General features: G+C 36.0%; 1 protein-coding gene across 7 annotated transcripts in view; it reads left to right on the top strand.

The window, feature by feature from the left end:
* CCDC88A (coiled-coil and HOOK domain protein 88A) overlaps positions 1-16,905 on the top strand; it is an 80,629-nt gene that overhangs the window by 20,244 nt on the left and 43,480 nt on the right. For all 7 annotated transcript variants that reach the window (XM_076335186.1, XM_076335187.1, XM_076335188.1 and 4 more), the window contains exons 4-10: positions 3,344-3,413; positions 8,006-8,064; positions 8,835-8,918; positions 9,489-9,629; positions 10,800-10,969; positions 14,812-14,893; positions 15,580-15,738. In XM_076335186.1, coding sequence (XP_076191301.1) covers positions 3,344-3,413; positions 8,006-8,064; positions 8,835-8,918; positions 9,489-9,629; positions 10,800-10,969; positions 14,812-14,893; positions 15,580-15,738 — 765 coding nt within the window. The remainder of the gene's footprint in view (positions 1-3,343; positions 3,414-8,005; positions 8,065-8,834; positions 8,919-9,488; positions 9,630-10,799; positions 10,970-14,811; positions 14,894-15,579; positions 15,739-16,905) is intronic.

Here is a 16,905-nt window from a genome sequence, read left to right on the forward strand (position 1 = left end):
AGCTACTACATGTGGGTATAAGTGCTGCCTGCTAAGACCCATATGCTTTTCCATTTCCTGACGGTAGTCATTTTTTGACCAGGCATTAGTGTTTCACAACTGGTGCAACACAAGGCAGAAACACTGGCAGGATTGATCTTTATTTGAATATAAAGCATTCCCTGTGCTTCTCTGGCTGTACGGTATCAGCCAGTCCTAGTGCAATAGTATCAGACAGAATTGCTTGCATTTAGGTAGCTTACCTTTGAATGATTCAGGATTGTGAATGGTGCTCCAAACCTTTGTGTTAGAAATAATTTATTATAGCTTTTTTAAAATAAAAAAGTATTCTTATTCAGTAAATGTTAAAATCAGTCACCATACCTTTAATGGTTCAAGTTTGTCCTGTGTAAGTGTAAGCTGTAGAGAACTGCATATGCTTTTTCCCCCATTACCCTCCCCAGTTTCTCGGGCTTCTAGCCTTGTGAGATGCCAGCCTCTTCAGATAGTGCAAGTGAGGGAACTTAGAAACATTGCAGGTCTGGCATTTTAGTATGAGTAAAGGCATTTAGTAGCCAAACTGGAACACTTGTTCAAATTTAAAATTGCTTTTTGCATGTGTTGATGTTCACTCAGATATGCCCACATGCATGCAGGGAGCTTTATGCGCTGTGGTAGTTCATTGGGTTTAGAGAGAAGTGTTAAAGGGTGGACTGTAGTCTTTGTTTCCTCTCAAACTTGGAGCAGCCTGGCAGCTGGTGTTTTCCCACAGCCTGTGCATGGGTTAGCAAGGCAGCATAGCAAACTCGGTTTCAAGAAGGGGTCAGTTTAATTCCTGTCACCTGTGAAATTACCCAAGGCAGAAAAGCTAGTGCTTGACGGATGCCTTGGAATCAATCTGAGAGGCCTCTCGTAGCCTGAGGTACGCCTTGGCAGAGGCACGAGCCCTCACACCCGAGTGCTTCAGGCAGCTTGGTATGCGTTCTGAACGGGGCGCCTGAGATCTGAGAGTAATGGAACATGGAAAATAATCGCTGTATTGAGGTACAACATTAAATAATGTCTGGAATATTACAGTAGGAATAAGATATTAATGGATGTGGGCATTTTTAATTTTTAGCATTACGTTATCCTGACTCTTAAAACTTTTTATTGTGAGCTTGTCTGTGCTAGTTTATTCCATGTGTTTTTATAACATCTGTGGAAAACATTCTCTCAATTTAGCAAATAATTGCATTAGTGTTGTATATGTACTTGTCAAAAAACCTGCACTGATAGAATATAACATTCAAAATTAAAATGTTATGTTAGATTATACAAGGTTTTTGGTTCCTGTGTCATCTTTGTTCTTCTCTGTAATTACAATTGCGTCTTTTTTTTCCAGTGAAGCTGCTTTACTTCCTTACAGCATCACCAAACTCTTACTAGGTCCCAAACCAGTCTTTTGAGCCTATACATTTCCTGGCAGCATAAGAGTGTGGAATTGTTCTCAGCAGCTGATTCAGGAGAACTGATCCCCCTATAAGTTTTGGTGGGCTTGGGAGGTTTAATACAGTGAGCTTCCATGACTTCTATGGGTGCTCTGTCAGCCTTATTTGACAGGCAATGTGTGAGTCTTTAATAAAATAAATGCTAATGAACTCTAAATGTTTGTACGAGCAAGGCAGAATTTTGTAAATAGGCTTAGTTTATTTTTGCAGGTTAAACAACAGTTAAAAGAAATACGTGATTGGGACACACAGGTTCGAATTTCGGGTTTTTAATAGAAGCAGTCATTACAAAAGTAGACACAAATTGAGAGCAGTTGCACCGAGCTTACTGATGAAGTTAACACTGTGTGACAGAAAAGGTGGTAGACATCTTTGAAGAAAGATAGAGGTGTTGTAAGAAAAGAGATGATAATTTCGTTAGTCCATAGAGGACATGTTTCTTGGTTACCCCTGCTTGTACTCTGCTTCACAGTAAGAAAAGCTTTATAAGAGCATCATGGAATTATTTGAGCTATTACAAAAAAACCCCCACAAATGACAAAAAAAGGCACCAAGCCCCTACTTTTTAAAGTATGTGATTTTCTTTGTAGTAGCTATAAATACTCCTTGAATTTTACCTGTTCTTTATTGATTTAAAACTTCCTGTGGTGCACTTCATATCTTTTTTTTTTTTTAATTTAAAAATTGTCTTTATCCAGATCTCAGAAGTACAAGAGTCATGGTTGGTTGAAATTCATGATATTTGAGTAGGTCAAAGCGATTTTCTCCCTCCTTATAATTTGTCTTAGGCATGTGCAATGAGAGTACATATTTTTCAGTCTAGTATTAATTCAGATACAATTTTTTGTGTCCTATATTAACTGGTGAGAACTTTCAAGGATAGCTATAGCTAATAATTTCCACAGGTGTTTTTCAAGTAATATTGTCATTTTTCAAATTTGACATAAAATGAATTGACTTATGTTATGCTTTTAGCTTACAGTATGACACCTAATATGTGCCTTTTGGATGTAAAGCGGTGATGGTTCTGGAATACGTTGCTTTTGAGTATGAACATTTTGTGTATTAATGAATCTGTCACTGTGGAAAAACAAAAAGCGTGACTCCAGAGCTGCCGATAGGATGGCATCTGCTGTGAATAAACATCTGGGAACAGGAGGAAGACTATTCTGCTTCAGAAGAATTAGGCTCTGTCTAGACTAGGGATTTGACCTGATTACAGCCATTACTGTCTGACAGAAACTATCCATTGATACAATCTATAGAATAGATAGGCAAAGCTGCTGCTTGAGTGTGTGGGACTTACCAAACTAAAACTCCGCCTGCTCATGCAAATAGGATTTTGTACCTTTATATTCAGGATTGTCCCAGTGTAACTGCAGCAAAAAAACCTGTAATTTTCACATCCATGTTTTGGTAAGGCCACCGACACTGTGGACATGAAATTGAGGAAACTGATCTTTTGTAGTATAAATGCAACTTACAGCAAATAAAAATAAACATATCTCAATAAGCTAGTCAGAGAAACATGAGCACTAATAATTTAAAGGAGTTTTGCTACATTCTGAGACACAGGATCTAGTTGGCTTAAGATCCATAAGCCAGCTCATTGCCACGAAGGGACTTTACTATGTTGAGATGATCTTGCAAACCAATAAAACAAGGCTTTTGTAGAAGTAATTCATACTTGTAAGTTTTGTTGTTTTTTTTTAATTAGAGTCCAAATAATTAAGTATTGAACATGTATGTATTAAGACCTGAAAAATTTTACATTACTTATGTAATACTAACCAACACTAAAGAGAAATTAGTATTTGATGTTTGCTTTTGTTCCATACATATGATGTAAATAATATTTTAATTAACTTTTATAGGAGAATTTGCAGCAGTTGATCATGATGTCTTTGCCAAATGTATTAATAATTGGCAAAAATCCTTTTTCTGGTAAGTTTATTTTTAACTAAGATGAAAATTTGTATCGGTGTAATAATTTGCATTACTTCACTGGAAATAAAAGTCATATAGGATTGAGCCTTTCAGCAGAAGATTGTGTAAATACTTTTAGCAAATAAGTGGTTTAATAATGATGAGTAACATTTTCTTTGTTCATGCCAAAGGTCCACACTTTACAAAAATGTGTTGTGTCCAAACCTCAGCACTGGCTGTCATTAGGATATATACTGAAAGGAAGTACATTTCCCAGCAACCAATGAGCCACTGATATCACAGTCTTAAGTTTCATGTATTCCCAGCTACTATGCTTTCAACTTTCTTTACCTAAGCCACCCCGAGAAAATTGGCAGTTCAATGCATCTCACTTGATCCAACTCCTAATCCTTGTTTTTCCTTCCCCAAAACTCCCCTGCTTCTCTTGCATCGTTACCTGAAAAATATTGCAATTACCTTCTTGCTTTCTCCCCTGAACTGACACTGTCTTTTCCATGCTCCCACCTTCTCTGCTTCCAGCTCTGAGAGTTGCAATTTTCAGACCAAGAAAATTAGCCTGTATGGACCCAGCTGACTATCCACAGCCACTTGGGAATCTCTGCACCATGCTCTCAATTCCAGAAGCACGGAGCAGACACACCTGGCCTGCATGGAGCCACTATGGATTGGGCAGACTTTATTTACTTGGGTCTAATGTGTCCCAGGTGTTCTACTTCTGATGTTCTAGCACCTCAGCAGAGAGGTTAGGAACTACTCTAACAGGCTGTGTAGCTTCCCCTGGCTTGCTTTATTTATTTAAGATGTCTTATGCCATGCTTCTGTGTATGTGAGACAAGATTTTTCTCATGAGCAAGAAGAACCATCTGTGTTACCTCACTTTTCAATTCCAGGGTTCATAACGTTGATACTTTCCATATCCCATCTGCATATATCCCATTTATGTAGGTATCTTGATTTAATTTTTTTGATTTTCACTTTCTGCCTTTGACTATTGCTGCTTTTGCTTCTGAGGTCACAGCCTTTTAAGTTTTTATATGTGTAGATACTGTAATCTATCATATACACCAAGAAGCGTGAATGTGGTCTCTTCTTTTTCCAAAGGAATAGAATCCATTGTGCTTTTATATTTTGATTCCAGACTTTCTTTCTTAAGGTTTTCAAAAGACTCCATGGATTTGCCTAGAGACCAGATCTAGTGGAAAAACAGATTAAAAAAATAGGTCATAGTATTGGGTTTGTAGTGACATTTTTTGTTCTCTTTAAGATACTGAGACATGTTTTGTCTTAACAATATTGTGTAGTATAAGATGAAATTTTATTAAAAATGCACTACAAAAACCCACAAAGATAACTTAGTATTCAGTTGTACACATAGAAACCTACGCTTTAGTCATTAATAAGAAAGCTTCTTCCTGTTTTGGGACCTCAGCTAAGTCTATGTAGCTTTTGTGGTTTGGCAACTGGAACCTCTGGAGGTGTATGCATTGCTGTCCTGTGGGGACATTGCTGGATTTGTGAGAAAATACGGATTTTACTGTAGCATAGCCCACATATTTAAAAAAAAAAAAATTGTTGTGTACGGACAATATTCTTGAAGATGTTTCAGATTCCTGCCTGAATTCATCATGGAGTTTGTCCTGAATCAGAAGATAGACCTGTTCTTTTGGGTTCCATCCAGAACCTTTTCCCTTCGAAAGCTAGGATTGCTCTTGCTGTGTCAACTGGAAGAGGACCTCATCCCTACAGGGATTTTTAAGCTTTTTTTCTTTGGTGGGCAAGTGTAGCGAAATAAAAAAGTCTCTCAGTGACCTTTTGAGAGACTTGCTGTGTAAATCTGATTCCGTCAAGGCGAGCCCCCATAGTAAAAGTCAATCCTCTGATAATGATAAGGAATTGGTCCACTAAAGCTTAGGCTGTAGCTGTGATTTTTCACAGGAATGTCTCCCAGTTTTTCCCCTTTGCACTTAAGGAATGATTAGTAGAGAAATACCAGAAGACGACAAATTGCAGAAGGCAAGGGCAGATAAGATTTCAGGAAGAGAAACGTGTTTGACTGTATCAGAGGCAGTTGGCTAATCAAGGGAAATGCAGATAGAATGCTGGATTTGAGCTTTGGTAAAAAAAGAGGTCATCAGAGACTTCATCAAGAAACATTTCAGTTGAGCTAATTGGCAGGAAGCCAGTTTGAGGAGAAAACTGGAGGAGAAGAGCTACAGGCTGTGATTGTAAATGTTAAGTTAAATTACAGAGGAAAAGGAAAAAGGAGATAAAGAACATTTGCCTCGTCATTAACGGGGGAAGAGGAAAGATTAAAACCAGTTTGTATTTCTGAGGGAGCAAGCCAGGGGAGGGTGGAAGGCTACAGAGGATATGAAAGTCCAGGGATAAGAGTGAGTGCAGGGAAGATCAAAGGATAGGATAGGGTAGGGACAAAGTTCAAGCAGCAAGTTGGAGGGTGTAGAAGAGAATGATCTGTTTCTGTATTGGTGATGCAGAAAAAGGAAGAAAAACGTACAAGACGGTTGGTAGCAGTGGGAAGCTGAGGTTGTTCAATATTTTGCCATGGTCCTTCGGGGAATGTGGGGGAGAGACATAGAAATGATATTCAGGTAGGCTTTTAAAAGCCAGTCAAGAGATGCTGAAGCAGTGTGCAAATGAGCATTCAAAGAGAAGTTCAGGGATTGCTTTACTAAAAAAAAAAAAAAAGTGTGATGAATTTATTGGGATAAATGAATGTAGGATGTGAGATGTTGGGATGGATTCCTTCTATTACAATATTCTGGTTAACCTTTATTAATTCAGACAGGCAGCCAGGTGGTATTCCCCTTCTTTAGCTGAAGTAGCATGCTTCTGATGAAACATGTTCATTGATGGTTTCTATTTCTATGTAAAAGACTTCACAGCTCGAATCTTTGGGATACGGGTCTGTATAAATGATTAAAGATCTCCCATTGGAGTTCATGTTCTTTGTAACGTATCTACTTGACAAACCTCTTTTGAAAAATTTAAACATTACATGTTCATTGGGATTATACCTATCTCCCTCTAAAAGAAGCAGGTTGAATCAATGTTGAAAAAAGGCTTTCTACTTAAGATAATAATGCACAGAGAACTCCTGAAGCCATGAGGACGGTGGAGAAGCTTAGCATCTTTCATCTCTGCTTTACGGCAGCAGGCTTGACTCTTTACTGAAAGCTAGTCAAAATCATTAAGAATTAGGTATCCTTTTAGGTTTTTTCCTGATTTGTTTTTGATTTCCTCTTTTGATCAAGATCACCTTATATCTGTAACTTTTTGAGAAGGATTTTACATTTACTTCACTTACAAAATACTGTAGTGGATCAAATCAAAGGACAATTTTTCAAGTGCTTGTAAGTGAATGGTTACATCTTTCTTATGTGGGGGTTCATCAAAAACAGGCTTAGTTGCCCAACATAGAAGAAGATTGCAAACTGCCATTTCGGAAGGATGGTTTTGGTTGAATTTTCTTTTAGACGCTTATAATCATCTCGTGATCATTGGAGATCATCTGTGACTACCGAGCCCTTTAAAAAAAGGGACTTCAGTAACTTTGGTCAGGTTCAAGAATGACTGTGCATACCTTAGCACATGCTAGGCGTTCACTGTTTGCTGTTTGGACTGATAGTGAATCTGGTGTATCAGTAGTAGTTACACCAGCTGTGTTGCAGAGTACAGTTTTGCAGAATAAAGGTCAGATCTCTAGCCAGACCCAGCATTATTATGTTTGACAGCATAGCTTTTGTTTGGTTAGCTAACAATGAAATAAACTATTGGCCGAAATCCAGAGTATATTGTAGAAAGGATGCTATTAGGACCCTTTTATTCCTAGATAGCCCAATGGATAGTGTTTTCTGCTTCAGTAAAGTAAAATTATATATGACCATATAGAGTTTAATTCCAACTAGCCTAATCTATTTTGCCATCCTTAAAGCGTTTGCTTTATGGCATTTATTTTCTAGATATAGCATATATTTTGTAGCAGGATGAGGACATTTCGAGTGTAAAAAGTAAGATACATCTTTGCTAATCTGTAAACAGAGTTCTCTAAGCTTCTTTAGGAGATTAAGATGCTTAAGGCTAGAACTGGGAATACATTTTAATTTTTAGATGTACAGATGAATATCTAATATAGCTTTATAAAACAATTTAAATGAACTTGTCACCTAACTCTTACAGCTTGGGGGTGGCAAATAATTTAAGCACTTCTGTAAATATCTCGAGATACCTGAGATTGCAGTTGAAAACTTGATTGTAGGTCTCCAAAGCACTTTTGAAAATGTCACTCTTAAGTTTTCCTTTATGAAGGGCTGAAATGATGTTTTTTCCCTTTGAAACTATTATGGGTGCTAAGCTATTTGCCAACACTGAAAGTTGGCAGTTAAATGGCAAAAAAGGACTAAGTTGAAAATTGGAAAGATGGGAGTTTCTCCATCATCTTGTTTTCTAAACTTGGTTAACATAAATAATATTAAAATAATGAGTAAACCTGATGTTTTCTGAGGGGTAGGGGAAGAAACTCAAATTACCATTTTACACCTACCACTTTTTTGTTCTTGTTTTCTTCTTAGAGCCAGGTACTGAAGAAATAAAAAAACTCCTCCTGCTTTTACTTGGTTGTGCGGTTCAGGTAAGCTTGATTATGTTTACATCCGTATGGAATGGTTTAAGTGTTACCGATCTCTTTTCTTACTATTTTAATACCTGAGGTTGTATATAACTTTTACCTTCCTTCCTCTAGTGGTACTATTGCATTCCTTGAAAATCTGGATATTCTTACGGTTAAAATGGCTACAACTGTACACCTCTTACGTTTTATTGTATGAATATAGCAAACTGTGTGTGTAGGATTTCTAACGGTTTATTAATTTTAATATTGTTAATTTGCCTGATACTGTAAAGAAAGGAAGAAAATGGTAAAGTACTGAAGAATTATCTTACTGATAAGTCTTACTGAAACTGTTTCATGTATTTAATAAACTTTTTTTATGCACTGCTGTTCTTATTAGGAAAGTTTGTACCATTCAGCTAATTAAACTGAAAAAATAGAATTAGTCGTGTTCTAGAGTGCTGGAGGAGGACACTGAAGAAATACCTCTAGAACTCACTATCATAAAATTTGAATAAGTAGCTATTAAGAAACCTCTTCCTTGCCCTGTTTCAATAGCTGTTTTTTCTTTGTCGTTTTATTAGTGTTGAAAGTTGTTATAATTACTGTAACGTGGCATAAACCAAGTGTTCATTGGTCAACAAAATTATTGGATAATTTAGTAGTGTGATCATTGTAATGTCAGCTTTATCATTTCTAGCTCTTAGAAATAAGAAGGAAGAATGAAAATACTTGTGATTTTTTTTTTAAATATATATATATGTATATAAAATAGATATCTTTATTTTTAGTGTCAGAAAAAAGAAGAATTTATTGAAAGAATCCAGGGTTTGGATTTTGACACTAGAGCAGCTGTTGCAGCCCATATTCAAGAGGTATATTGTTATTTTTGTGCTTTTAATTTTTTTGGAGGTGGAATATCGAATTGTAAGAAGACTGATTGCATTTCTTCAAAAGCAAGTAAATATGCGATTTGTATATCTAGTGTTCTTAGTGAGAAAAAAATGCCTTTTTTTTTTTTTTTTTTTAACTTAATTCACAAAATATTTCGTGATCAAGCTCTTTTGGATTACATTGTTAAAGCAGTACCAGGGAGCGAGTATGTTGCTCCAAGAATTTCTTAGAATTACAGCAAATTTAGTTTAATGAAATTGTCATATGCAAATTTATTTATAAAATATAATTCAAATTCCATGTATGTGATATGTAATATATATTATGTCATAGCCACCTTTTGCTTTTTATTTTGCCAGAAGTACAAGGTACTACTTTCAGGTAGATAAGAAACTATTCCATAACATACAATTTAATCTATTTTAAATGTTTTTTCATACCTTGTCTAGAGAATTTAACCCGTAGAGTTCCAGCTTTGTTTTCTTATGCTTCCTTTCTACTCATTATAATTTAAAGAGGATGTTTTTTCTCTTCCATTTCATTCCGTGTAGGTAACTCATAATCAGGAAAATGTGTTTGATCTGCAGTGGATGGATGTCATTGTATTGACACAAGAATATGTTGAACCTCTCTTGAAAAATATGGCGTTACATTTAAAAAGACTTATAGATGAACGAGATGAGCACTCAGAGGTATGGATGTGGTTTGTTGCTTGAGAGAAATATAAGAAATAGTTTTTTTAAAATGATACAGCTTACCATTTTTATAACTAATAGTTTAATGTGTGTCCTGTTAGCATATTTAAGCAAGGATTCCTTACTGCCAAACAGTTGTTTCAGGTAGTTATGGTGTGCATACTAGTAGTTGAATAATGTGACAAACTAGAAAAGATAATAGCAGATGTTCTTTTTCATGTAACCAGAGCCTGAAACAACTTTAAATAGCATTCATCTGTAGCTGAAAACAGAAAATCCAAAGCTGTATCAGCTGAAGTTTCCAGGAATCGGTAACCTGTCAGTTTGCAAGCCAGTCACTGAAAGATGCCTGTTACATTACTGTATCCTATTGTACAGCTTTGAGTGAACTGGAGCAGAATTCATACTAGGAGAGAAGGTTTTACAAGCTTATAATGAGGCACAATCATTGTACTGTGTGAGAATCAAGAAACAGAAATGTATTAATAAAAATCGCAAGTTATGAATCATCCAGATTTGCCCCTCAGTAGAGTGTGGATATGTTAGTGTTGCAATTATTCCAAATACTCCTTTGACGGTTAGCAACTGTCTTTCCAGTTCACAGCCTTGATAAGAGTAAAACAGAAGCTTAACTGTGAGGGGAGAGGATGTGCGGTAATCCTTTTTGCAACGCAAAGGAAAAGTAACTTTAAAACACGAGAGATCTTTGTGTTAGGATAAAACCTTTATTTGTATGATGAAATAGGAATATTCCTATGGGTCTGATGCTTCCTATCAGTTGGCAGGGATGCTGCTGCTCATTGAAGAACACCAGTTTCTTCAGAGACCTGTATTTATCCTCAAGTTCAGGGAATTCATGCCATTTCATTACCCAGTCCATTCTAAGCACTGATAATTTTGTGGACTTCAAAGTCTAAATTTGAGTAGTTTAAGAATAGCCAAATGGTACTGTTAAATAGCTGTGACTAGTTGCTTTAGGTATAGAGGTCTATGTAGGGCTTTTAACTTCTTTTCTGGCAAAACTTTTCCATTATTCTTACTTCATTTCAGCCTTTGATTTATTAAGGCAGTCAGTGATAATAGTTTCTGACATATAAATGGCGCTCTGAATGCAATTCTGTGCTTTTTTTCCCCCCTCTTTTTTTTTTTTTTTTTTTAATTTCTTAGACTATCATAGAACTATCAGAAGAACGGGACTGTCTCCGTTTTCTACCTCACGCATCGGCAGCACAATCACCTTGTGGCTCTCCTGGCATGAAACGCACTGAAAGCAGACAGCACCTGTCAGTAGAGCTTGCGGATGCCAAGGCAAAGATAAGAAGACTTAGGCAAGAGCTGTGAGTACATGTAGATGGCAGAAGTGTGTTGAGAGTTGGAGGGTTTTTAAATCCTGTCGATTCCACACAATAGTAGTACTCTCTAGACAAATTCTTCATTCTTTCAAATGTTAAATTACATTTTAAAATGCTTTTTTTGGTTATTGCACTCCAGGAAGCATACTTTTAGCACGTAAGCATATTTGTGGACCGGTGCGACAAATACAAATTAAGACAAACACAGATGAAAAGTTGTATTATGAATTCTATTGATGTCTTAACCGTGAACATACTGAAATCAGTGAACTAGTGCTGTGGTAATTCTGCATCTTTTGTACTCTGAACTTTCTGAAAAACTATGTTTGAGCAATCTCTTGAGCATGTTACAATACAGTAATGGGCTCTTTGCTCTACATAAATGGTGTGTCTTTTAGAAATACTGACAGCTAATCTAATGCAGCATTGCCTTTTTCTTTTACATATTGTGTCCATGTTGTTGTTTCAGAGGCAAGTTCTTTGTGCTTCCTCTGTTGTTGGTTATCACTAATGAATGTCTGACTATAGTTTTAATATATCTGTATTCATATTCGTTTCTAAGAGAATAGCTTTGCAGTTGAGGCAATTATGGGGTGACGCGCTCAAGAGCAGCTGCATGGGGCAGGCAGGTAGGGACTGGAAGTAAGAGCTGTGTCCTGACCATTCAAGGATTAGTGGCAAAAAGGTCTTTCTAAAAGGAGGTAGTGCTGTAGTGATTCCTTACCGGCAGCATGATTAAGTTACCTGTTTCTTGTTGGAAATGTAGTAAGAAATAGTCATCTATGGTTCATTCATAGTTTATGAAACAATTTGTTGCAGATAGGAAAAAAAATTATCATTAGAATAATTGCCTGTCCCCCTTCTCTTTGCTTCTTTCTGTCTAGAAAATTCCTTGTCTGCACAACGCTTGTGTGCTCACGCCCTTCAATACTGTTCCACTTCTATCTGCCATGCCACTCTACAGAGAAAAATGAAAGAAAGGCAGACAGACAATTATGCAAACCAAGCTGCACTAAATCTCTTGACCCACTGCAAACCTGGATGCAGTGAAACAGACTTAGAGTTTACTGGCGGGGGGTGGTTATTTATGTCTAAGGAATAATGTAATTTGTAAAATGAGTGAATTTTATAGCTTGGGTCAGTTATGGTTTCTTACAGTTTCCAACTTGCTACATTCATCCAGTTAAGGGATTGCTCTCTTCTCCCCCTGGTGCTGACCCCTTAGCTAAGGGGTATGTTCTCCTCCTTCACCTCATCCAAGTACTGTGAAAAATCAGCCCCATTACAAGAAAGATCTTCGTTTCTTTGTTTTTGATATTCTAATGCAAACCTTTTTTATCCCTTCTATTTTATGAAGAAAACTGATTCAGTAAGTATCAGTGGGTACTTAGTCTGTCTTCATAGTCTAGGAACAAATCTGAACAGTTATTTAAATAGAAGAACAATAATAGGCTAGTGGAGAATCTGTTTCTCCCTATAGCAATGTGTAATGTTTTAGCAGAGTGCAGTTTGAACTTAAAATACAAATGTTAAATGTGAAGAGATTCAATATATATGGTAACTTGCCTATAGTTTAGGAACAGCATAAATAAAGATTTTTAATCCAGCATATCTCATGGAGAGAGGAGACAGGTAAAATTAAATTAAAAGTTGAAGGTAGCGTTAAGTCACAATTATCAGTTCGCTGGTCTGCTCTTACCAGAGTCTGTTGATCAGATCATCTCTAGCTGGCTGGATTAAGTATCTGGTTGATTTACTCAGAGGATCCCCTTCCCCCACTACATCTTGGTCTTCATGAAGAATAGAGGACAAAAAGATACGGCTCTTTTTTTCTGATGTCTGTATTATTATGTGTCTACTGAAATGAGCCCGCCCAGGATATTCTATAAACAGCTGCACCAAGAAAATTAGTGAAAAAATTGCTGTTATTAGTTTGATTGACAGTTAATAGATAGCCTAAACAGTGAACACTGGTATGTTCTGTATAATTTAGTACAATCCTCTCTAGTCTGTAGCTGAAGCATGCAATTAGGGCAACAGTGATGGCTCGGAACGTTTCACATTTTGCACTCTATTTGAATTCAATTTGTAAATAGATTTCCTTTACGCGTAGCAGTGTATTTAAAATACTAGACTTTGATAAATTAACTTCTGTCTGTAGCATTTGGTATTAAATGCTGTATGTATTTGAGAAATGTAAAATTAAATTCATTCCAGAGTTGAAAATATTCAGCTTAAAATTTATTTATAATCTGGTTTTGGCATTGAACCTTCATATCTGGTTTAGTATGCACTGCAGCTAATACAATTTCATACAAAAGGTCTGTAAAGATTATTTTTCTTTGCAGCACCATATACCAACAGTTGGATGCAAAACAGCGATTTGAGGCTTGTAATATAGAAACTCCAGAACTGGAAATTGCACACTTAATTTTCTGTGTTAAGTCCTGTGTGTTTCTATGTAGAACAATAATATAGGAATATGAATGTTAACAGAAAAGTTACAGTAATCTAACAGAATACAGAATACATTTGTTTTTCTGTATGGTTTCTGAACACCCATGTAGAGGGAAAGCTTTGATATCTGCTGTGGACAGTGATGTTGCAGTGAGCTGTACATAGATGAACCCTTGTATGCTTGTCAAAGTATACAAAAGGCTGTCAAAGACCTTTCTGAAACAATGTATGTTTGCAAAAAGATAATTCATTGTGAGATTGGCTCATTTTTAAAATGTTTTTTTAAAATGTTTTGTTTAAAACAAATATATTTTGGTTACTATGATTACTTTTAGCTGTTATACATTTCAGTCCATTAAATTCTCTTATTTCCCCCTTTTCTACTTCTGTTTTGCTTCATACTTGTATTCCAAAATATTAAATAATATAGTAACATGTTTGAATATGCAATATATCTTTTAGGGGTATACAATATTGGATATGACAGCTTTTTTTCAACAGTGAATACTGTTTGTTCTGAGGTGCAATTGAATTTTGAACATTAGGTGTTCCGTGTCTTTGAGAGCATTAAGTATTTCCCTTGCACTTACTCATTGTTTAATGAACTTATTTTCTAACAAACTCATTTTTTGAGCATTGAGAAGTAAGTGTTAGCTGGAAGTTAAGGATGAGTCCTCTAAGAATTGTAGTATTCTATGTCAAATTGTTTTTATTACAAGTTTCTGAATAGACTAAAACAGACACTGCGTTGTTTCCATCATTATGCATTTCATAAAATTATTAAGGTTATTAAGCGGTATATTCTTCTAATGAGTAAAGGCACCTGAAAACCTTAATTCTTTTTTAGAGAAAGAAAAATTACAGAAGTATAAAAGAGCTTTTAAAATTGGCTTTACTTGATCTGTGACAGGATGCATCAGTGGTCATTGTCTCGTTCTCCTGGAAAGTATTTGGACCTTTTGAATGTGTATTTTGAAATTATTCTAAGTTTATGTTTGGATGTGAATCTCCTGGTACACATTCATGTGTATTGTCTGGGTTTTTTAACAAAAAAAATCCCTTACCCCTTATCACAAAAAAAATCCCTTATTACACCCTAATGTTTTCTGCCCCGCATAAGTAGGAGATCTTAGTGAACAGCAATTTAAAGGACTACGAAAAATCTGACCAAATTTAAAAGATTAGATATAGACTAAAACCTAAAGAATATCTAAAGCATAATGGCATACCTAAGTTTTACAGTCTGATGTCCATGAAATTCTGGATTAAATAAGGGAAGTCTCACGAATCTCAGTATTTTCTTCTCAAACGAGATGATAATTACCAAGTTTTGCAGTCATATTTAACTGGTTTATGTTTTCTCTTTTAAGTGAGGAAAAGACTGAGCAGTTGCTTGACTGTAAACAAGAACTTGAACAGATGGAAGCTGAACTAAAGAGACTTCAGCAAGAGGTATAGGTTTTGTAAAACTATTGTTTAAAATACAGTGGACAAAAAAATTGCTGCCACCAGAATGATTTTTTTTTTTTTTTTTTTAAATTAGGAAGTATGCTTGCATGCATTTTTTTATTTTGCACTTTGAACGTGACCTTGTATAATTTATTCCTGTATTTGGTCTAGTATGCTGGAAAAATATTCTGAGTTAGGTTAGTATTTCTTCTCTGATTTTTTTATTTCCACATTCAAGCAATTTACCACCAACATATACTATGAGTGTACATGTACTGAATTTTTCTCCAGAACAATCCACTCAAATTTTGGCTGGTTTTCTTTATACTTTGAGTCTATGTGTTGATAATGAGGGAAAATACCTGATTCATTTATTATCACGATATGAGTGTACAAAATTATTGGGGGTCATTTGAGAATATTATCTGTAAAAGAAATGTGCTGTTCTGTAATTTACAAATGTGTGCATACCTTCCCTTGAAAAAGGCCAATGCGGTTTTCCTGGAAATACATCATCTGGACTGAGCCTCTAAAATATATTTTTTTTTTTTTTCTTGACCTTTCTCAGAATTAACTTGTGATATCTCTCCACATTACTCCTGATTTAAATAATGAAGCAGCTATGTTATCCTTCATCAGATACTGTCCAGTATTCTTGCCTTTGATTTCTGTGTTTTCTTATTTTCTAGAATATGAATTTACTCTCAGATGCCCGTTCTGCCAGAGTGTATAGAGATGAATTAGATGCTCTTCGCGAGAAGGCAATTCGAGTTGACAAGCTTGAAAGTGAAGTCAGCCGGTACAAAGAGAGGCTGCATGATATTGAATTCTACAAAGCTAGAGTGGAGGTATATTAAGGAAAAAAATTACTGAATAACCGTAATTTTTTTGTTTGCTGTGGCTTTTTCAAAGTTATTTTGATGACTTAAACATTGGGACATGAAAACAGTCTTAGAGCTTCGTGCTCTGGGATATATGATAGTCTTTTGTGATAAACTGCAGTTTTTAGGTAAAAGTCCCTGTGTCTAATGCTATGCAGTTTCGTTTGAAGTCAGCAGTATTCACCAATAGCTCTAAGCTAGCAAGACCGGTAGGAGCCTCTGTTTAGTATATATACCATGTATTGAGAAACTCAAGGAGGAATTAATTAAAAACATGTTATAAATGTAATAATTTCTTTCTCCTCTTGTGGGTCTCCTAAGAGAAGGCATTTTTCTAAGTAAAGTGTTGAGGAAGTAGTGGCTATACACATAAATGAGTGTGGGACAACGGCATTCCATGGATAAAATATACTAAAAAAGATGCACTGACACCAGGCAAGAGAGACTGACAGTTCTGTTGTGAATTAGAAGTTTAGGAAACAAGTCATCAACATGCAGGATTTTATTAGGCTATTATTCTGCCTATAAATGGCAAATCTGTTGGGCAAATGCCAAGGTTGCAGAATTTGTGAAAGAAAGAATTACTTGTGGGAGTCAAAACTAATGAAAGTTTTAAAGAAATTTTCAAGGTGGTCGCTAAAAAAAAAGGACGCCTAGAAAAGCAGGGAGGACTCGAAATGAATGCTTGTTGGAAAAAATACTATGTTGCCTAGATGTGGTTGTCGAGATACTGGTATGAAGCCCTTTCCTTAGGGTAAAAATGACCAAAAAGGAAAACCAAGATTTTAGGCTAAACTGTGACACAGCGTATTTTTACATAACTTCTTCATTTAATGTGGCCTCTTGGATTCACAGGCCTGGATGGGATCTCGGGAACTCATTCAGTCCTTCTTCTTTAAGCAAGGTATTCTTATATACCCATACCACTCCAAATGAATGCTTGGCATTAATCAGTGCTTTAAGACCTGAATGATGAAGTGTCCGCAGCCTTTCGTAGCAGCCTTTTTCTTCTCTGAAGACTGTGACATGTCTTGTGTCCTCTCTTCTAGCTCTTTGTGCTCTGCAGCCCCACAGCATTCTGCCTTACAAGGTGTTGTTTCTATTCTCTGGGTTCTGTCTTGATTCCTATCTTTC

Source organism: Aptenodytes patagonicus, chromosome 3 (assembly GCF_965638725.1).
Source record: "Aptenodytes patagonicus chromosome 3, bAptPat1.pri.cur, whole genome shotgun sequence".
NCBI classification, from domain to species: Eukaryota; Metazoa; Chordata; class Aves; order Sphenisciformes; family Spheniscidae; genus Aptenodytes; species Aptenodytes patagonicus.